This window comes from Lissotriton helveticus, chromosome 4_1 (genome assembly GCF_964261635.1).
Source record: "Lissotriton helveticus chromosome 4_1, aLisHel1.1, whole genome shotgun sequence".
Classification (NCBI taxonomy): Eukaryota; Metazoa; Chordata; class Amphibia; order Caudata; family Salamandridae; genus Lissotriton; species Lissotriton helveticus.
The window spans coordinates 1,848,053,352-1,848,076,006 of NC_136063.1; the positions used below are offsets into that span (position 1 = coordinate 1,848,053,352).

The 22,655-nt window shown below is 44.2% G+C and overlaps 1 protein-coding gene across 1 annotated transcript in view; it reads right to left on the reverse strand.

Annotated features, from left to right (window-relative positions):
• The window catches only part of LOC144827705 (sodium/hydrogen exchanger 2-like), a 621,902-nt gene that overhangs the window by 43,987 nt on the left and 555,260 nt on the right, over nucleotides 1–22,655 (reverse strand). The window contains exon 10 of the mRNA XM_078685917.1: nucleotides 18,138–18,269. Within this exon, the coding sequence (XP_078542043.1) occupies nucleotides 18,138–18,269 (132 nt within the window). The remainder of the gene's footprint in view (nucleotides 1–18,137; nucleotides 18,270–22,655) is intronic.

Here is a 22,655-nt window from a genome sequence, read left to right on the forward strand (position 1 = left end):
GTACAGTTCATGATGGAATCCGGGTCTAATGACAATTGGTTCCCCTACATGGATATTTTACCGAACCATTGGTATAGGCAGGAGATTTTAAGATTGCGAATCGGTATAAACCCGTGGTTGGTAAACGAAGAACTAAAAACAAAAATGTTGGACCATAAAGGGTGTTGTAGGTGCAGGCTGGGTACAAAGGGTGATATGATGCATATCCTATTAGACTGCACTTTAATTCTTGAGCAGCGTAAACTATGTCTTCGCCCTATATTTTTAAAACATGATACAAGGACGCGAAAACAGGCGATCAACTTACTTACAGAAATGCCACCATTGAAATTGCAATTGCACTAGAGAATTATATTAAGGTAATACAAAGATTTTTTGTTAACTTTTGAGCAATAATTTTTAGAAATATTTGATATATAGATGAACTATAAAGTTTTATGAATGACAATGTTTGTTTTTAAGTGTATACAATTTTAAAGGATAGGTCCGCCCAAAGAAACTCTGCTGCTATCGCTACCTACTTGAAGCAATGTTTTTAACTCGTGAATTTTACATAAATGGTTTTAGTACTGTTTAAAGACTAAGGTCTAAATAAACATAATCTTGACTGACTGACTGTGTCCCTTTAGCTAGAAATAGGGGGTCTGCCTACTGACTCTTTGAGTCACTTGGTTGGACTGGGTGCAATAGCAAGTAGCTCCAGTCCTTCAGAGCTCTCCTCAGGACCAGAAAGTGTTCTGTGGAGAGTACATGGAATGCCATATTTATGCCTGGCACAAGCTAGTGAATGCGATTGATTAATGGTTCCTATCTAACAAATGGGTTAAAGTTCCCACCCGTACCCCTATTTACTTTTGTAGCAGTTCTTGTGCCCTCTTGCAAACAATACTGCAGATACCCGCTCTGACTGAATTCAATATGGTAAAACCCATCTCCCCTTGTGCAGAGTCTATGGGCTATTCAGAGGTGTGGCCAGGGTAATGAGTAACCCCTACTATGTGGTCACTTCAAGCCAATTCTGTGGGCAGCTCCCCTCCTAGTGCGATTGGTGCCTGACTTTCTGGGCTGGGAAAAAAGAAGGTGCCTGTCCAGGCATTATCTGACATTGGCCTGTGACAGGGGAGGAGCCTTTGGAATAGATAAAGTTCCTGGGCATAGCTCAAATGTCCATCCTTCCAGAGGAACAAAAACAGCTCCCCACACCCAGGGACCTGTCTCTACTCTCAGAGCAGTATTCACACTGCATCAGGGCTTGAGTACTCAGAGGGTCTCAGCTGAGGTGAATGCAAATTAGCCTCCAGAAGCTTTAGACAAGGAAAAGGTAACGTTATAAAAGTACCTTTTCCTTAATATGTATTAAAAATCTGACTTCTCCATTGAATTGGGCTTTTAATATCTATTTAAAATGCATGAACAAGGCATGCAGTACGAAACAAAGTTTGTAACAGGCCACAGATGGTCATTTGTAATACCTAAACAGTTTCATCATTTCTTGTGATTAATTCGCAGTAAGCAGCATTTCAGTAGTTAGAGTTGAACATCCAAATTTCTAAAAGAATAGACGTTTTTTATAATAAAGGTGCATTAATCTCCATCTGATTGTGACATTGAACTTTTGAAAATTAGTATACAAATTGTTTACAGCTTACAAGCTAGCGTCCGTATCTTACAAGACTAGTTTAGGAATCATCAGTATGATCTCAAATGGCAAATACAAGTACACATTCCTAATAGTTTCCAAATGAAACAACACAATCCTTCTTCTTTTGGTCAGTAGGATCTCATTTCCTGTTGCCCGGGCTCCCTAAATACTGAATTGTTGGACATTAGGGGGTATAGGGCAGTAGGCAATAGGCTACTTACCCTGGGAGACTCAGCCCTCTATATAACACTTCCTGGGGGAAGTGGGTATAACCCAGTCCCAGAGATCCAAAATTTGCCATCACCAAGATGGCCACTTATGAAAAGTTGCATCCGCTTCAGGTAGCCCAGTTCAGGCCTGAGTGTGGACGCTCATTTCTTGCCAAGCTCTCCAGGTGCCAAAGGGCTCTGGGCAAAGAGATCGGTTTCCTCTCCTATGAGAGAATCCAGATCCGCAGACCAAACACAGTGAGCCTCTTTGAAGCTCGCCGGCCCTGGAATGCTAAGCACTCCTTGCTTGAGCAGGCTTGGTTTATGGCCCCGAGAGCAAAGACCCTCACCCTTGCGGGTCAGTAACTCGTATCTGCTGGCAGACTGTGTTATTGGAGGGTAAAGAAACAGAAAGAGTTAACACCAATGCCACCCAGAAACCAAACTTCAGGCATTTGACCATTTTTATACTGATTTAGCACATCCCATGTGTACAGATGAAGAAAGAATTTCCAGGTGAAGTTGACACACCAAATTGGAGACTTTACATGTGGCAGGTTATTCATTGTGATGTAGCGCAAAATGAATTCCTTTCATCTGTAGGGGTGCATCATAGTCTCGAGTAGTTCGCACCCGCATGTATTCCTTTGTTGCATTAACCAGAGACAGTAGAACATGGACTGTAATAATGTGAACTGGGGTGTATTAGGGACATTTTATTGTAAACCTAAAGAAATCAACATTGAAACTAGATCCCTTTAGTTGAAAACATTAACATGTAGGATTTGTGTATGCTGCGGACAATTATTCACATACTTGATGTGCTATGTAACATGTTAATTTAGAAGTGCTCAGTAAAAGGTGTTTATTTTATATGTAATTTCATAATGCTTGCATGCTATTTCCTTATGTTGGCTGAATTCTGTAGGCCTGAAATGTTTTACCCTGGAAGCTCTTGCATTAGATTTAATAGTTGAATTTCATGTGCCTTTTGGTTTTGTTCTTCTTCACGTTTCTTCAGGTGGAAAAATCTTCTTCTCATCCGAGCAATCCTGGGAATCAAAGTCATATCACAAAAGCTTGGGAGCATCGCTGCCTAATGGAAAGTTACCTATGCGGAGTTGGCCTGACTGGATGGCGTGATTTGCAAAGCACCCTGGGATACTACCTGTGTTATTGATGTATCATAACTAGGGAATGTGTCCTGGACTTCTCCCTTACCTGAGAGAGAGGGAACATCTTACAACGAACTCAGTGGTTTTATGCTACTTGACCCAACTGATGTGAAGAGACTTCTTAGGAAGGCTTCACACACCGCCACCATAACTGATCCTGCCTTGGGAAATACTATGTAGTGATGTCATGTTAGTGCTAGAGTAGGGACAGCTAATGCTTTATACTCATGAAGTTCCGATGAAGGGGAATTTGGATGTCTGCTCAATAATCTTTTGTAGCCTGATTCTCAAACTAATCATCTTGTGTATGTTGCACTGCCTTAACTTCATCCATAGATTTGGCTTTGTGTTAGTTCCAATGTATTTCCACGCCCTCACATTGAGGTGCTTGTACGTCCAGTTATTTCTTAAGAGTCAGAGTAAATTGGAACTGAAATGAATGATCTGCTAACAATCCCCCCACACATAAAAAAAACATTTAAAAAAGAACCATCGACCCGAGGTTCCAGAGCAGATCTAGAACATGGAATCGGGCTCCTTCAATAGTTTGGAAGACACATAAACATAACATTTTGAAACTACTAGGGTTGGACTTCCATCAGCAGAGAGTGCAGAAGGATCTAATATTTGCAGTGTTCTGGTGGGTGAATGTGGAGCTTCTGCATGTATTAGGAGTAGGAACAGAGACATTCAGGGAGATGGTAGATAGCTGGGAAGCCCCAGGCTAACTGTGACCAGCGGAACACAATTATAGGAGGCCATTGGGCTTTGACGTAGGATTGCTTACTTATGCCTACTGCCCTTCCTGGGTGGTAGGCCATCAACCAGGACTCCAGTAAATTTCCAACTACCTTTGGCAGGGGCCCCTATGAGGTTTCACATACACCCTGGGCAACTCCATAACATGAGCATGTGTAAGTAACAGATATGTATGTTAGAATTGCCAGGCTACATTGGTTGAACCTGCCTAGCTTGGGCTAACAGTTCTCTATTAGGGAAAATATCACTCACCTACTGCACTATGTCTGTCCATGACTCTGTCTAAATATTCTCTGTCTTATCCTTCCCTGCTTGGTTTCTAGTTCATTCGTCCTCACATGTTTTTGTGCTGGATGGGATGGAATGCTCATTGAGATGCAGCATGTTCTTCCACAGCCATTGACATTTCCTTATGGAAATAGATACACATTGCTATCAACTGTATGTATTTGTTTTTAATTGATTTTGGATAAATTGACTCAAATGTCCCAAATACAATCATGAACTTATCATGAAAAATACATAATTTTATACTGAAATTCTTGATTTTTCTTTTTTCTCTTAAATGTAAGTTTGATCTGTAACTATCACACATGGACAAATTCTGCCTTATGTGCCTATCCATCACCACTGCATGGTAGTAATATTTATTACATGTTGAATATTTCCATCATCATCAGGTCAATGTTGGGTACCAACCTATAAATATTATGATAAAAATTACCACCACCTGTAGGTAGGACCATAGGTAACCCCAGATTTGCTTCTGCCTGTTTCTGCCTCTTCAGTGAAGTATAGCTTAGTTCCTACAATGCAGTAAGCATGGAATCACAAACAGACAGACATGCTAGGTTTTTTTTTTTGGTTCCTACGTGTCATTCCACTTTCTGGCTTGACCGTCTCTCCCACGGCCTCCCCCCTGCAGTCTCCTTCCACGCTCTTTGTGTTTTTAAACTTCTGCTTACAAACACTTTATGAAGTGTAATGCTCAATAAAACCGACCTGCTAACATGAAGCTATTTCCACTTGCGCCACCCTGCTCTTGTAGTGTCACTGACAGTGACCTGGCTGCCGTGGGCATCCTTGTGATCACTGGTTTTCCTTGGTGCCTGACGCCTCTCAGGGCAGTCCTGATGGACACTGGACAGACTGCTGATATTATGATGCCAGTCTGCACTCAGCACTAGTTGTTGCAGCGGGGTGTTTTTAATTTTCCAGCCAGTCCAGGCCCCCACGCACTGCTGCTGTAAATTATATGGCAGTGTCCGCCCTGACTTCGCTCGTGTTGTTGCCCTGTTCTGTGTAGGAGGCGGTAAGTGTGTCCAGTCATGGTGAGAGCAGAGCCACACAGCACAGGTAGCCACCAAACCAATAACTCTGTTTTGTGAACACTACAAGGCCAGGGCTTCACAGATGATCTTTGCCCTGCCTGCTTCCGAGTCGAGTCTGGGTAGCTCTCAGCAGCCCACTGGCCTGTCTAAGCAAGCAGTGCTTTTGTTGGCCAGATCATGATGCAATAAGCATAATGCGCCTTGCATGTTTTGCGCGAACGCATCCCCCACTAGTGAACAGTTGCGCACACAGACAGCACATTTCCCGCTGGCAAACTCAATTGTTGCGCCCTCCATGAGCAGACAAGTGATCTTCCTACACAGTGCTCACCCTACTGTGGCCATGTTGACCCCTCACAGTGCTCTCCCTACTATGGGGCAGAGTCATGCTGGCAGGAATACTGATGACACAAAACAACAATGGGAGAGGTAGGGAGATTCAAGGACACTCTCTCAGTCCCCGTTTAAATCCACATAAACAGAAAAAGAGAGGTCAAATCAAACTCAAATATGCCACAGAGACGGAGTAAGGTAAGAATCACACACCCACTTTGGGTGGAAAGGAAAGCCCTCACACATCGACCTAGTCAGTGTCATGCTTCATCATCGGGCCCCACCAAAGAGGCTGAGTGCCTCTTCGGTGTGCTACGACGCCAGAAAGACTGCGGAGCTGGTTGTGTGAGGAGGGCGTATTGTGAGGAAAAATTAAATTAAATTAAGAGTGCCAAAAAAGGGTATCGATACAAAAAGTTTAATGTGTGATCCCTAAGGCACATGTGGGAAGTATTATGTGTCTGAATTTAGATGCCAAGGTTTTAGGATTGGTTAAATTCAGAAATACTTATATCAGTCAACATGTTTCTGCCATACTAGTGGTTCAAGTTTACCAAGGCATTCATCAGGACTAAACCCCGGCGGTATGGACTCTCTAATCGTCCACCCTACCCTGGGACGTGAAAGTGAAAATATAAAAAAGGTGAAAAAGTGCTAAAAATAGAAGAGCGAATTGCTCATTCTAAAAAATGCTCCAAAATGAGGAGTATCTCAGCACCTGTGAAGTGAATTAAACAAACAAACACACACGGACATACACATAATTAATATAAGCCATTGCGTTTGATCATGGTGCTCCATAGTTTGTGGCATACATCGTGTTCCCAAAGTAAACACTAGTTTTAACACCATCCAAGTAACCCTGTAGGGATGATATCGTTAACTCTGGGAAGTGATGTGCTAGGGGTGTATTTAAAACTTAAGTAAATAAGAAATGGGGTTAAAAACACGGAATGTGTACTCCTTATGAAGGGATCAATGGACCATGGGTCTCGGGAGGGGGATTGCAGCGTGCCTGGCACATCCTGTAAAAAAGAGAGGTCTCAATGCAACCTACGTGAAAGGTTAAAGACTTAGCTTATTTTTCTAGAATGACAGCGGTCCAGGCGCCGAAATGCACTCACGCCTACAACGCTCGCAATCCGCTGTAAACCTGCAGATCGCCTCAATACCGGACCCCGACGATGTGGAGCGGGGCCGGTGACTGGGTATAAGACTGCTTGTGCTGCACGCCGCACTCTTCCGGGTGGGCGCGTCCAGACCAAACAGAGGCTTGGAACGCACCCGCCCCGTGTGGAGAGGTGCGGCCATAACTTGCAAGCGAGGCTTGGAATGAGAAGCCAATCGGGAGACTGACCGGCGTGAAAGCCGGTATCAAACTATAGAGTTAATTTTCAAGCTTAGTTCCTGCAGTATGCCTCGTTCTTAGAAAGCGGTTTCAGCGTGGAATGGTGGTTTGATATTGGAGGTGCAAAGTAATAAGCACAAAAGCAAAAAGAGTTCAGAATGGTTAACTTCTTTGCCTTGTTCATTGCTATTTCTGAGAAGTGGAGCACCTAGAATGGAAGGGCACCAATAGGGGAGAGGCACACAGGTGACCAACGGTACATAGATAGGTAATCAAGGGATCTAATCCACAGGATGGTAATGTTGGAATGACCATTCAGTGAAAAATGTGTGGATAGGTCAACCAGATTGCTGTGCATGTAGATAATTATAGAACACACAGCAATAACCTACAAAAAAGGACATAGCCATAACCTAGAAAAATAATAAATAAATAGGTTATTCCAGTGTGGGTCAGGAGGTATACAGTTCAGGATAGCACAGTGTTCCACGGGATGTCATTGTTAAGGCCGTTGGTATTTGTGCCCAAGCGATACACCCAGCGCTGTTCTTTTTCAAAAAGTCTGCTCGTTATATTAGTTGTGCCTTTGACTACCTCAATTATAGTCCACCTCATGTCGTTTGGTGTATGGTTACTATCCAGATAGTGACGGCTCAGTTTGGTCGTCACTTTTTTACACCTGACATTGCTCCGGTGCTCACAAATACGCTGTTTGACCTTGCGTGTGGTCATGCCTACGTAGCGGAGCTGACACGGACAGGTGATCAGATAGACCACATTCATTGTGTTATAGTTTGTGTGTTCTCTCTGTGTCCATATTCTTCCTGCCTCCAGTGACAGTGTTTTCGTAGCTTCTGTTAGATGACAGACGCTGCAGTCGGAGCAAGGGTAATGTCCGGTGATACTTGGCATGCCCCATGCTGCAGTAACTGTGGGCATAACGTGGGGTGGTTTTTCTTTTGGCCGGGTGTGGACCAAGGCATCTTTCAGGCTCCGTCCCTTTTTAAAGGAGAATAGGGGTTTCTCCCAATTCTCTTTGCAGGATGTTAAAATGTTCCAATGCTTATTGATAGTTTTTTTCATCAGATTGGACAGGCTGTTGTATGTGGTTACACATGTAAGAGGTATTGATTCAGGGTTCCTGATCTTTTCTTCCAAAAGCGCTTCTCTGGGTTGGTTCCTTGCTCTCTTGAATCCTTTTGTCAGGATTGGTGCCGGGTAGCCTCTATCTATGAGTTTATCTGTAAGACCAGAGGACTGTTCTTTAAAATCTGATAGAGTGCTACAGTTTCTCCTTAATCTAAGGTATTGTCCGTAAGGAAGATTCTCTTTGAGAGGGCGAGGGTGGAAGCTGCTGAACTCCAGAAGGTTATTTTTAGCTGTGGGCTTATGATGAGTTTTGGTTGTAAGTCCAGTTCCATTCACCGAGATCACCACGTCGAGGAAGATAATGTCTGTTTTACTTTTGGTGTTGGTGAACCTCAGGTTTTGATCTAGGGTGTTAATCCATACCAGAAAGGTTTCAAGGTCACTATCACTCCCTGATCAAAGGAGCAGGATGTCGTCTATGTAGCGCTTCCATAGAAGCATTGACGACGAAAAAACTGCGGCTGGTGGCAGAATGTATTTGGCCTCGAAATCTGCTACATAGAGCCCAGCTACACTTGGAGCAAAAATACTGCCCATCGATGTTCCTGAGCATTGGAGAAATAATTTGTCTTTGAAAGAGAAGAAGTTCTTTAACTATGGTAGCACACTCAATGATGAAAGCTTTGGGTGTCTGGTAATCCCATTCGATGGAATCCAGAGATTCTTCCAGGACTTTGATGGTATCGTCCTGGGGGATACTAGTGTAGAGGCTTTCTACATCAAGAGTTACTAGGGTAACCGAGTTCTCTGTGAACGTTACCTCTGATAGTAGTCGTAAGAGGCTCTTAGTATCTTTTAGGTAAGTATTAGTTGATTGTACTAGGGGTTTTAAGAAAAAGTCACAGAACTGTGACAGAGGTTCCAGTACAGATCCAATGCCTGACACAATGGGACGTCCGGGAGGTGGCAAACGGTTCTTATGCATCTTTGGCAATGTATAGAAGTATGGTATGACATTGCTGGTGTTATTTAGAAAGGCTGCTTCGTTTTTTGACAGGTGCCCTTGTTCCTCTGCTTGTTGAACAAGGGTCGTGATCTTACTGGTAAGGTCTGCAGTGGGGTCTGTTGTCAGTGGGGTGTAGTTTCTAACGTCCCCAAGCAAATCATTACAAGTTTTCTCGTAGTCTGTGGTGTCTTGAATGACAATGCCTCTGCAGTTGTTGTAGCGCTTGGTATTCAGCGGTGCTGAAATTACCAAATGTCTTAGGGTTCTGGGAGGCTTCCAGATCTTTAAATACAGCCTGCTCAAAGGCGGTGATAGCCGCAGGCACGGTGTGAGGGGGAGGGGTGAAAGTAGAATTAGGTCTAAATCCTGTGTCACCCTTCCTGGTTGCTTCTGTTGAGTCTGCTTTACCTTCAAAGAAAGCTTTTAATTTTAATTTCCTAAAGAAACCGGCAAGTTCGCAGTGTAACTTGAACTTGTCAGGTCTCGTTGTCGGAACAAAGCCTAGGCCTTTTTCGAGTATTTGAGTTTCAGTAGGAGTTAGTACCCTTGCAGATAGGTTAGTAACTAGGCTCATACCCCGCTCGTTCCTGGCTGTTGGTTGCTGCGAGTGTGATTCGCTACCGAGTCGTCCTCTTCCCAGGATACTCTGTTGTTGCCTCTCCTCTTGCCTCTGCCCCTCCGGCCGCTCTCTAAAAAAGGCTGTCTATACTGATTTTGAAAATTTGCAGGGGGCATAAAGCCCGGATTCCAACCCATGAAGGGGTATTGTGGCGGTTGAAAAGGATAGGGGGGAGGGCCCATCATCATTTGTGGTTGGTGCCATTGTTGATGCTGGCCCTGATTGCCTTGCCTTCCCCTGTTATTCCTGTTGCCACGGTTCCCTCTTCCCTTTGTTTGTTTGAATGAGCTATTACTTGACCCACTGCTGTTAGAGGAGTCATCGTCTGAATAATCAGATTTACTTGTATTGCGTTCTGGTGGAGCGAAGGTTGCTGCAGAGTAAGGATACACCTTTTCAAAGACAAATTTCTTTTGATCTTTTTGGAGTTTGGTTGCTTTTGACTGCGTCAGGTTGTCTTTGTACTCATTAAGTTCTTTATTGAGTTCATCCAACCGTTTCTTATATCCAGTAATGGTGGTCTTAAAATGGGACTCGGTCTCTCTAATTTCCACCATTAGTGCCTCAGAGAGTCTGAGTGCTGTTTTTATTATTAAGACCAACCAGTCGCGCGTGCAATGCCACGCGATCATGGCCCAGTCTTTTCTAAAAGTAGCATCGTTAAGAAAGATGCGGGGGGCATTTGTAACCAGTAAGCCTTTGGGCGCAGTATTGGATATAAGGTATTGCTTAAGGATAGTACCGTGGAGAATAGTACGAATGTGCTCTCTCTTTTTCTCAGTTAGGTTCTCCCATTCAGTGGTGTTGGCTATTGCTTGCGATATGTGAGGATCTGCAAAAAGTGCAGAGTCCAATATTAATTCCTCTATTTCGGATTCGGAATATGTCAGGCCCATGTTCGCCATGGTGAGGTGTCAATGTAAGGAGATAGGAGTACGTGGTTAAAATAGGCAATGATAAATAAGGTATTTATCCTGCTTGGGGTAAAAAGCTCTCACAGCTGTGCGCTGCTAGGATACAAAACAACAATGGGAGAGGTAGGGAGATTAAAGGACACTCTCTCAGTCCCCGGTTAAATCCACATAAACAGAAAAAGAGAGGTCAAATCTTCTATTTTTAGCACTTTTTCACCTTTTTTATATTTTCACTTTCACGTCCCAGGGTAGGGTGGACGATTAGAGAGTCCATACCGCCGGGGTTTAGTCCTGATGAATGCCTTGGTAAACTTGAACCACTAGTATGGCAGAAACATGTTGACTGATATAAGTATTTCTGAATTTAACCAATCCTAAAACCTTGGCATCTAAATTCAGACACATAATACTTCCCACATGTGCCTTAGGGATCACACATTAAACTTTTTGTATCAATACCCTTTTTTGGCACTCTTAATTTAATTTAATTTTTCCTCACAATACGCCCTCCTCACAAAACCAGCTCCGCAGTCTTTCTGGCGTCCTAGCACACTGAAGAGGCACTCGGCCTCTTTGGTGGGGCCCGATGATGAAGCATGACACTGACTAGGTCGGTGTGTGAGGGCTTTCCTTTCCACCCAAAGTGGGTGTGTGATTCTTACCTTACTCCGTCTCTGTGGCATATTTGAGTTTGATTTGACCTCTCTTTTTCTGTTTATGAGGAATACTGATGAGTCAGCTCATTCTCCAGCCTGGGCAGACATCATTGGGGCCCACCATAGACTGTGGACAATCCTACAATCGTACACTGCATTGAGCATTTGCTAAACTTGGAAAAAGCCCCTCTCTTACTGCATTGAAAAAGCTTGCAACAGTAATTCAGAAGTGACTATTCGCAAGATGGCCAGCGCTCAGGGCAGAGTGTAGAGTATAGTTCTCTGGGCACGGATAGTGATCAGTTCCCATCCCTAGCCTTGTAACTATACACCTAAGGACAGACTTTGGAAAGCAGAGCAAGTCTATGATAAGTGAGTTGTAACCTCCACTCATTGCTGCAATTATGCAATAGGATTTTGTATGATGACTCGCCTGAACCGACAGACTTTGATTCAAGTTAAACACGCCTCAGGGATCTTGTCTTCAGAGAAAGGAGTTGGGGAGTAAGTTTGGGAACTCACCCTCTGTGCCCCTCCCTGTGAGCAGGAGAGGCACTTCTAACTTCATTTACAAAGTGCCTCAAAGCCATCCCTGGGTATTTCGGTGCTACAGTGCATAGAGCAAAACACTTCACATTCCCAATGAAATAGGAGGTCCAAGATATGATGCAGTTTATGGACTATCAAAGGTAAAATACTTAAAAATATTTCAAAGTTAAGAGTGGATAGATTGAGAAGGTTTGTACCAGGCTTTAAACCTTTTATCTGAAGACAAAATTCCATTTATTACCTAAGATATGCAAGCTGTTGTACCAAAGATGGCCCATGATAGATTGTGGGTCGCAAGAGGGGGGTTCACCCATTAGCGTCACTGGGATCTGGGTAAGTAAGGCACTGAGAGAGAGGGGTCCCAGTAAACACACACAAAGTTATTAGTAAACCACAACTGGTGGTCCAAATATATAAACAAAAGAGTCAATCTGCTAACATTGTTTTAATTGCAATGAAGCTAAGCCAAAACATTTTTGGTGTAACAATTAATATTGCAGAGATAAAAACTTATTGATTTCTGTGCCCTGGGAAGGGGAAGGGGAATGTACAGTGAGTATAGGGAGGGGTAAGTGACATAGACAAAAGGGCCAGAAGGCCACACAATAATAGATAAACAGATACTCCAACTTAGATATAAATGACCATAGGTTCAATTATAACCTAAAAAACAACAGGCTTCATGGGTGTAATGAATAACACAAATATTGGAATGAAGCTGGAAACACAGGAAACTAGTCGACGTTTCGACCCCTTTATAGAAGCAGGCTTGAATTGATCCCTTGCAGTGGGGTCTTCATCAGGACAGAAGACAAGGACACAGACCAAGGATGCTCATTTTCAGAAGGCGGAGAAAGAACTACCCCTCTGTAGGTCTGGACAACTGGACCAACCTCTGGTCTCAGAATGATTGCAATACATAGATAGGTCAATAGCATCGAGGAAGAGCGTCATTAATCTACGTCATGGTGCACTTCCAGGTAGGATCACAGACGATATAAGGACAACCGCATGTTCACGGAGAAATCACAGCACATCAAAGTGTGGATGGATGCTAGAAAATCAGGTAACTGTGGGTCTCGGTGAACCGGAGAAGTCAGGAGCCGAGGTGTTCGTTAAACACACTGTCAATTCTTGTTATTCGAACCAGCATCTGATGCATAGTTTCATGTCGGAGAATAAAGCCGAAACGCTGTTTATGAAGACCTCTCTTACCATGCCTGCTGTCATAAACACACCAACTGTCTGACCTTCAAACACACCGTTTTCTGTGTAAATGTCAAAAATGTGTCCGCTTTGTACCTCCACGCATTTTGACATTTATTTATTTATTTATTTATTTATTTGTAGGTTTGTATAGCGCTTGAATCACTCCGGCAGGAGTATCTCCGCGCTTTTTGACCGGAAAATCAGCAGCAAGATGTGGAGATGAAATTAAACTTCATTTTTGAAAAGAATGGTTTTTAAAAGTTTACGGAATGTTAGGTGCTCTGTGCATTGTCTTAAAGCCAGAGGTAATTTGTTCCACAGCTTAGGACCAGTGGTAGACAAAGCTCTACCTCCGTGTCTGACCTTTTTGACATGAGGGACCACGAGGAGGAGATTGTTACTTGATCTAAGAGATCTTGTTGGAACATAAGGAACAAATTTCCGCTCTAGATAGATCGGTCCCTGTCCATCCAAGCACTTATGGATCAGGCAGCATATTTTAAACTTTGCCCTTTGTCGGATTGGAAGCCAATGTAGTTGTTTTAGGAGAGGCTTGGAAGCAGTTCTGGGAGGGGCATTCAGAACAAGGCGAGCTGCCGTGTTCTGGATGACTTGTAGCTTATCCAGCACTCCTTCATTGGCCGATAGTAACAAACCGTTACAGTAATCAATCCGACTAAGGATCAGTGCTTGAACAAGGGTTTTCCTTACTGAGTCAGGTAGAAGTGGAAAGACCTTGCGAAGGAGACCAATAGTGTGGAAGCATATCCCTGAAATATAGCCGGTATGTTGTTTTAAAGACAGGTCGTGATCAAACCGGATTCCCAAATTCTTCACAACCTGTTTCTGTTCAGGGACTGCTCCAAGTTCTGACGGCCACCATTCTGGAGTCCATAGTATTTTAGCTTCCCCAAATAACATGATCTCCGTTTTAGTGACATTACATTGGAGATAGTTGGTAGCCATCCATTTTGCCACTTCTTTCATGCCTGACGAGAAAGAGGTTCTAACCTCCGTGGAAAGAGTTTTAAAGGGGAACAGGAGCTGCGTATCATCTGCGTATGATACGGGGGTAAAACCGTATCTACGCAGTACTCCTGCCAGGGGTGCCACATAGATATTAAAAAGAGTGGGGCTCAAACATGAGCCCTGTGGCACCCCCTTAGAAATCTCTATTTCCACAGAGCGATATGCACCCATGGTGACTCTCTGGGTGCGATCAGCTAGGAAACTCTTTAGCCAGTCAAGGGCTTTGTTCTTAATGCCAGCGTTCGACAACCGTTGCGTCAAGATGGTATGAGACACGGTGTCGAACGCTGCCGATAGATCTAATAGAACCAAGATGACTGAGAAGCCCTTGTCCTGGTAGGCGTGGAGATCATCAGTAACAGATAATAAGGTGGATTCTGTACTGTATTTGGGGCGGAATCCTGATTGGGATTCATCCAAGGCCTTTACTAGTTCAATGTGTCCAGATAGGTGGCAATTAACATGCTTTTCTATAACTTTCCCCAAGAATGGTAGCAGGGAAATAGGCCTTAGATTCGTCAGGTCAGACCACGGTAAGGCGGTGTTTTTCCTTATGGGTCTGACAAGAGCTTGTTTCCATTCCTTGGGGACAGAGCCTGAGATAAGTGAGAGATTTACTAATTCAGTGATCATAGGGCATAGTTGTTCGACCAGTGTGGGCATTAATCTAGCAGGAATTACATCCTCTGGACTCCCGCTTTTAATCTGTTTTAAAAGGTTAGACGTTTCTTGAAACGAAATGGCAGGGAAAATGTCCAGTGAGTGTGCGTCAGATATACATCTTGTGAGATCAAGGGAAGGTGCTATATTAGTCAGTGAGGCCTGATTTGTCCCTATTATTGTATCATAAATTTTGTCAATTTTATTAGTAAAAAAGCAAGAAATTTCATCACATAATTGTTGAGATGACATGTCAGGGGCTTCACATGCTAGGGGTTTGGCAAATGTTTGTAATATTTGGAAAAGAACTCTAGGGGAGTTTCCAGCCTCTTGTATTTGAGATGTAATGTGTGCTTTCCGTGCACAGCGTATTTCTTTATGATAAAAAGATAATGCACTCCAGTATTTCTTCTTGTCCTCTAAAATATGAGAGGTTCTCCATCTTTTTTCTAATTTCCTAGCTCCTTGTTTAAGAGTTCTTAAATGATCGGAGAACCAAACTTCTTGTTTTTTAGCTGGCCTAGATTTAAAAAGCTTTAGTGGGGCAATTTTGTCTATAACTTTCCTAGTTTCGCCCTCGAATTTTTTGAGAGCAGTTTCAATATCATCCGAGGGTCGTAGGACAGGAGGATTAAAATTATCTCTAAAAGTAGAATGAGTGACTTTATGCCACTGTCTACGGATGCAAGGTAGGGTGCTGGGGTGAGAGAGGTTGGGTGCCTGAAAGGGGGTAATAAATTCCACAATGAAATGGTCAGTCCAGCTCACCTGAGTGGCAGGCGGGCATAGTACAGGCTGGATATTAGAGAAGATTAGATCTAAAGTATGACCTGCCTGATGGGTAGGTCCACTATTTCTCAATATCAAACCTAAAGATGATAGGTCTGTTATTAAAGAGTGTGCCTCGTTACAATCTGGTTTCTCAATGTGGACATTAAAATCTCCAACTAATGTAAACTCACTGCCATTATTAATATATGGAGCTAGCAGTTCAAGTAGGTTGTTAGTAAAATTCCTGTAAGGACCAGGTGGCCTATAAACTAAAGCGCCTCTATAGTGATCTTTCAGAGATGTCTGTATTTTAAAGACCATGATTTCAATGTCTGGGGAGCTAAGTTCCTCTAAAATCGTGACTCTCAGTTCTTCCTTATAGACAACCGCAATTCCACCACCAGTTTTCAGAGGGCGGTCTAATCTCAGTATTTTATAATTGCAAGGAATAGCAAGAGTTATAGCCGGAGTGCAGTGCGGTTTGAGCCACGTTTCTGTGATATAACACACCTCAGGTTGTTTGGAAGAGATAATCTCCCAGACCTCCGTGGTGTGTTTCGAGGGGGATCTAACATTACATAAGATGTTTTTCCTCCCCAGTGGGGGGGTATCAATGACTTGAATAGGCGTGAATACCATAAAATGGGAGCTGTATATATGATGAGTCGTTGTCAGCTTAGTGGAGAATTGAGTGTGACAACGGCGACATGAGAAGGGGCCCTCAACCTCTAGCTGATCAGTACAGGTGGCGCCTAATGGCAGTGGATTGTTTAAACTGCGCAATACCTTAGAAGAGTATGTTATATTTCCTGGAATAGGGTCGTGCGATGGAATAGCAGGATCCGCCATAGCCCCTAGCCCATTCTGGCGCGGACGGGCGCAGACGGGCAGGTCTTTGGCTTGTCTTCGGCGCGTCTGGTGGCGCACCTCTGCGCGCAACCGCTGCGCGCTTTTTCCGACGAGTGGCTAAATAGCCCCTATTACCTAAAGGCTAGAGCGCTAACCGCTCGAGTCTACAGCAGGGAGCAGGAAGTGTGTCTCTCAGGCTCGTACCTGTCCCGCCCTCCGCTCAACGGTATTGGATACCGAGTCGGACCGGGGCGGGCAGGCTGTATCACAGAGCACTGAGTGTTTTTAGAGTCTTAAAGCCCCTGGCAGGCACCGTGGAAGAGCGTATTAAGCACAATAAATGTATGTATTACAATTCGTATTCAATTATAATACAATTTAAAATAATTTCAAATAATTTCAATTTGCAAATCAATGTAAAATCAGTTCTAAAATTGTTGTCAATTTGGCTTAATCATATCCACATCACCAGCAGAATAGAGAATGCCGTGTGCAATATTTTTAACTGGCATCAAAAGCGGGGTCGGCAGACACTGCCACTGTCAGCCTTTCCATAATATTGGTAATTAGCATTGGAAAATAAATGACCATTGCTCTGAACGCTATGCTTTGAGGTTTAAGAATTGGATGGGCACATAGTGTCAACACCTCTAAGATGCAGTGACAGGCACTGTGAGAAACTCTTTACCTGCCTCCAGACGCAGCTCCAGAGCTCTGTCATGACTGTGCACACAATACTTAAACTCACCCATCCCTAAAGGTCAGTTTACAGTATGCGCTGGAAAAGTCATACTTAAAAATAAAAAAGGCGATAGAATGACCTTAAGAGCTAGAGCAATGAAAAGGTCAAACAACTTAGATGCAGATGAGGTGATATCAATATCAGAGGAAATCCCGTTTTGCTGTATTTCCTAATATATTGTGATGCCTGATAGTATCCCCTTATTTTCGTTCATATGTTTCCATTTTATGGCATGTACTCTGTATTACTTGCAAAAATTTTCAATAAAAATTTATTAAAAAATAAAAATAAAAAAAAAAGGCAGCAATACGAAGCCTGGTAAAAGTAAAGAGTTTTAGGCAATGCAAGAAAACACGGGCTGCTTTACTCACGTGTTAAAATGCGTTAATTTCTCCATGCTAAAATCAGTACACAAATGTATGCACAAATGTTTGTTACATGAGGGCCAAACCTATTGGCATTGTCAATTCTGGTTTTACACGCAGCTAAATCAGCTCCGACTTCGCTACTTCTGCCATTCAGAAATGTATTCCTCTCTTCCCTCTGCCCCCTTCATTATTTTTCCCACATCCTGCTTTATTTTAAATTTGATACGGGGCTGCTCCTTCGTTCAAAAAGGAAAATAATGTTTAGTGGCACGCTCTTTATAGTTTTTGTTTTAATTTAGCTCTCCAAGATGGATGTCTAACCATCTTAAAATGATAAATGAAAACAAAACGGAAACCATGTCATAGTGCATTTGCACGTATATATACTGAAACATGAACCCCTATGTGTCTGTCACCGCGCAGTTGCTAGACACTTTCCTCAAGTTCACAGGTGTCCCTTTCTATGTGTGTACGCTTTTTTTAATATGCATTTTTATTAAATAAAAGGTAGTCCCAGTCACCAGCTATATATTCCATCTTGCATTGTATGATCCTTTTTGCGTATTTTTATTCATCCATTTACACCCCGTTGGGTTAACATAGCCATAACTTTACTGTACAGTTGTTATAAACGCTTGTAGTATGGTATAGGGTGCACTTTTTTCTTTACATTATCACTCCACTTAAAAAAAAATGCCATTTACAATGCCAATAGCTCCACATCGAGACCTATTGTATTGCGAATGCTTGCTTATTGTGCTGGCGATACAGCTAAAGCTAAAAGTTGCTCAAAGTTCGTGTATTCTGTTTTGATAAAATAGTATGCAGCATGAACTCATGATAGTAACTGTCGATATATAACTTATAACACAAGCTTACCTGTTTGTCATTCAAGTCAGAGTTATGTCTTCTGTGGTTTACGCGAAAGCTCTGACGTCTCCGTATTAGGATTTCCTTGGCCTGTTTTACACCAGTTTCTGTTGGCAGCGTGTGCCTGTTGTATGCCGGTGTCTGATCTCCAAACATGAAAAACACAATCGTTAACAGGACTACCTACAACGTTTGAATATGCTGGCAGATGCAATGATGTATCTTACTTTGGAATTCAATTCTCTAACATAAATTACCCTCCACAGCTTTCCCCCTTCTTTCTCCCTAGGGCATGTATCAGGCTCTCAAATTACCTTGTATATATATGCACATCAATTTGTCTCAATTCGTGTTTTATATCATGTTATCTTCATTATGCATACACACCATAAGTATCTGTCTGTTTCATTGTTTGCATTCACATAGGTATCTTTTCATGTTCTTTTTATATTCAGATTCAGTGCTTATTTTATGCAAACTCTGTCATGTAAACTGCTGACACACTTCCAGTCTGTATATCACATAATAAAATAACTAAAACCACAAAATACATGTCATTGACTCACAACGTTATTCGTTGTTAAAACTCACACCAAACATTAAAAGGGCAAATTCAAACAACCATGCATTCATGCATTTCAGTAGTATTTGTAAATGTAAACTTGTCACAATGGACATCTGCTGTTTGTGAAATACTTTCAGCTCTGACGAATAAGACAACCGAGGAACAGGAAGGTGTTTCGCCCAGGACCACACAATTCGGGCAACTGAGAAGATCAGATTAGAAGACTGATCTCACGTTTTACAGATCACTGTCACCGTGTTCCTATCTTCTCAACAGCATAGATGTTAAGATGCAGGGCCGGCTTTAGGGGTGTGCGACCAATGCAGCGGCACTGGGCGCTGACCTGGATGTTGGGAAACTTACTTCAGGGGGGCGCTGTGTTTAGCAATAATTTACAATTTAAAATCACCTGCTGCAGAGTTCCTTCAGCGTCCAGCTTTCAGGCAGCAATAAAAATGTCAAGGTAACTCTTGTGATCAATGTTCCTGCTAGAGAGTGAGAGACTAGAGTTTTGTTAATGGCAGTTTTGACTCCCATAAAGTAGAGCAGATGGTTATTAGGCCTGCTGCAAAGAACGAATCTGTATTGTATGTGGATAGCTGGGTGGATTAGTATAGACAGCCTTTCCCAGTGCTTGAAAACAAATTAAATGTATGTGAGAGAGGGTATCTGGAGAGATGAGATGAACTTTTAAATGGCGGAAGTGAGGGAATCCGAGGAGGAGGTGCCCAAACAGACTGCTGCAGCAGGCACTACCAGCGCTAAAGCTGACCCAGTTAAGACGTGCATTGTTTTCCAGCGACTTTCCACTTTGGTATTCTTGAGAGACATGGCATTTTGCTGCCCATGGCAGCCATCACCCGCAGATTAAGGACTTCAGCCAGTGAGAAAAGAGAGGCGTGCGAAGACAGAGGACAGTTAGTTAAGAACACAGGGGCATTTTTCTGAGTGGCTTGCATCACGTTTGCACCATGCACAGTGGTACATGCATGACGCAAGCCTCTAAGTCAGATTTATGTAGCAAAGCAAAGCTACACTGCATGGCTTTGAATGGCTTCATAAATATGGAAGAAGGCAACATAGCACAAACGACTGCGCTGCCCTACTCTGTGCAAGGGAGGCGTTCCATGGGTGTTGCGGTGGGTGTTCCCATGCACATCCCATGGCTTTTGACTCATTCCCAGATTTAACAAACCTGGGAATGAATCAAAAAGATATGCCTCCCCACGTGAGGCGTAATGAGGAGAAATATCTTTATCTTCTGCAGCACACATAGAAAGATAAAAACACGGGGCGTGGCTTGGATGGCAAAGAGGACGGGCGCCTAGGTCCGTTACCTCTGCACCCCCGAGGGACAAAACGGCAAAAAAGACAGCAAAACTAACATCTCCCAGAGCGGGAAGCAGCCGCAAAAGCGTCGGAACCAAGGGGGAACATACTGATGGAGAAGAGCCCATCGTCAGCCTAACCTCCGGTGAGCCTTGGCCAATACTCCGACCGGAGGAAAGATGAGAGAGAGGTCCCCCAAAATGGCACCTACACAACAAGAGAAGAACGGAGTCTCGGGACACGGACACTGACGCTCAACTACGTACCTACAGAAGAGTCAACGCAGAGGCAGCCCAACTTCCATAAGGCACGAGCAAACGCACAAGTAAGTGCACAGAAGTTAACCGCGCGAATGAAGCGGTACGGGATCGCGGCAAAAAGGAAATGGGGAAACTCCCGAAACTGAAAGCGCCTACGGGGGCCGCCATCACTGTTTGGTTCTGCCTCGCTAGTAGCGAAGAAACTATCTCGGGGTCAACCCAAGCTTTGTCCACCACTGTCCACTCGGTTTGGGGCGGAGGATAGAGAGGGGTAGACCGGAGGAGAGGAACCAGAAGAGCAGGACCCCCAAGCTCCTGGTGCAACGGTGGCCAAAGTATGAAACTGAAACTGAAAGTTACCCAGTGGGAGCCGCCATCTTGCCCCGCCCTAAGACCGAGAGTACAGAAAGGAAAATCGAACCAAGCCTTACCGAACCTCACCGCTGGACCGCCACCGGCCGACTCCAGCGGTGAGATCGGTACGACGTCAGAGCCGCTTCAACGCTCAGCGCTCCTGTGACCAAGCTCCACTCTGCATAGCGTGACGAACAGCCAGCCCAAGCGGCACCATTTATGCCCGAGTCCGACCAAGGCCAATCTAACTAGGGTAAAAGGGGGGACAAGCGACGATTGGAGGCTGTTTCTGTTTCTGGATGAACGGCAGGGAAGCAAACAATAAGGGGAAATAGTACTGCAGGCTCCTCGGGCACACCCATCACCTGGCCAGAACAACACTTGTAGCAGCGGACCGAAAAACTCAGCGGGAGACGCACAACCTACATAAACCGCACCACAAGTGCCCCGCCCAGCAAGAAGGCACCATGACAACCCCCGAAACCCACCCCCCAATTGCCGGAGAAGCCTGACCAACACCACCAGGGAAGGCTGAACATCGTCCCAGACACAGCCACAAACCAACAACCAAACAGGTGCGGATACAAGACTGCGCACAAGGCTACCTCCTCACCGCACGGAGCAACAAACGAGTCCCAGAGAAAACAGAGATTGTCCAAACCCAAGGAAGTAACAGCCACACCAGGGCCCGTGTAGCTCTAGACCGAGAACACCCATGTCGCCCAGCCAGCAACAGAGGAGCGCAACAGTGGGCCCCAAACAGTCTCCGCAGACATAGTAGTCTCAACCAGCCCACCAACCTAGAAGGCGTGGTGGCGGACAACTCCAACGGGCGTCAGACACAAGTGCGGAACTGGCAGGAGCAAAGACCAGGACAAGGGCCATACGGGAACCAAGCAGGTTCAGGCTAGACTGCCAAGATAAAAAGAGGGATCAACCAGAGACAAGGGAAGACCCCCCAAGGTCGGTCTCCGTGCAACAGAAAAGCGTCAGACTGGTCAGCTACCTAACCAGAAGAGGTTTCGCAACTATGGCAGGCGCTGAGGGCAAACCATCCAGCGAGGCAAAAAAATACAGGAAGGACCTAATAGAATCACCGCAAAAACAAAAGAACGAAATAACTTTGGACATGATCTTCAAAAAAATCAATGAAGGCAACGACCTGGCCAAATCCACAAAGCAAACAATAGACAGCATGCAACTGGAGCTGGCAGCCATAAGGGCAGATCAACATAAGGCGAACAACAGGATAGACGCAGCAGAGAAGCGCATCAGCGACATAGAGGATGAAAATACCAAGTCAAACAAATCCCTGCAGTCCGTCACCAAGGCCTTTAATTTCATCAAAAAACAGCTGGCAGACCAGGACCACCACAGCAGAAGGGGTAACATAAGACTGCTGGGAGTTCCCGAGGGAGAAGAAGAGAAACCTGGGTCCTGCGCGGCCCTCATGAAGGAACTGTTACCAAAACTAACAGGTTTAAACTTTGAAAGACAGTTCGAAGTAGACAAGGCCTACAGAGTGCCGGCCGCTAAACCACCGCAGGGTCGCAGCCCAAGACCAATCATCTGCAGGCCCTTGCGCACCAAGCAGACTGAAGCGATATTTGCAGTAGCAAGGAAAAACCCGAACCTATAATGGAACGGTAATAAAATAATCATCACACAAGACCTTTCAAGGCAAACAGTGGAGACCAGAAAAGTATTCCTAGCCTTAAGGGAAAGAATGCGGAATAACAACGTCACTTTCAGCTTTGCGGGACCGGCTAGGCTTAAAATCACGGACAAATGGCGAACAATAGTTTTCGACGACCCCAACGAGCTGAGAAGGTACCTTCAAGGTCCTGCCCCAGAAGACATGGAAGCACAAAGTCCGGACACGACGAAAAGAAGAGCCTCAACTGACAACACGGAGACAGGGGGAGCCACGGGAGGACCTACTTACAACTAGCGCTCCTGCGTTTCCCAACAGGGAAACGTCTGACTCTGGAAATACACCACGCCAGGAAACAAAAGTGG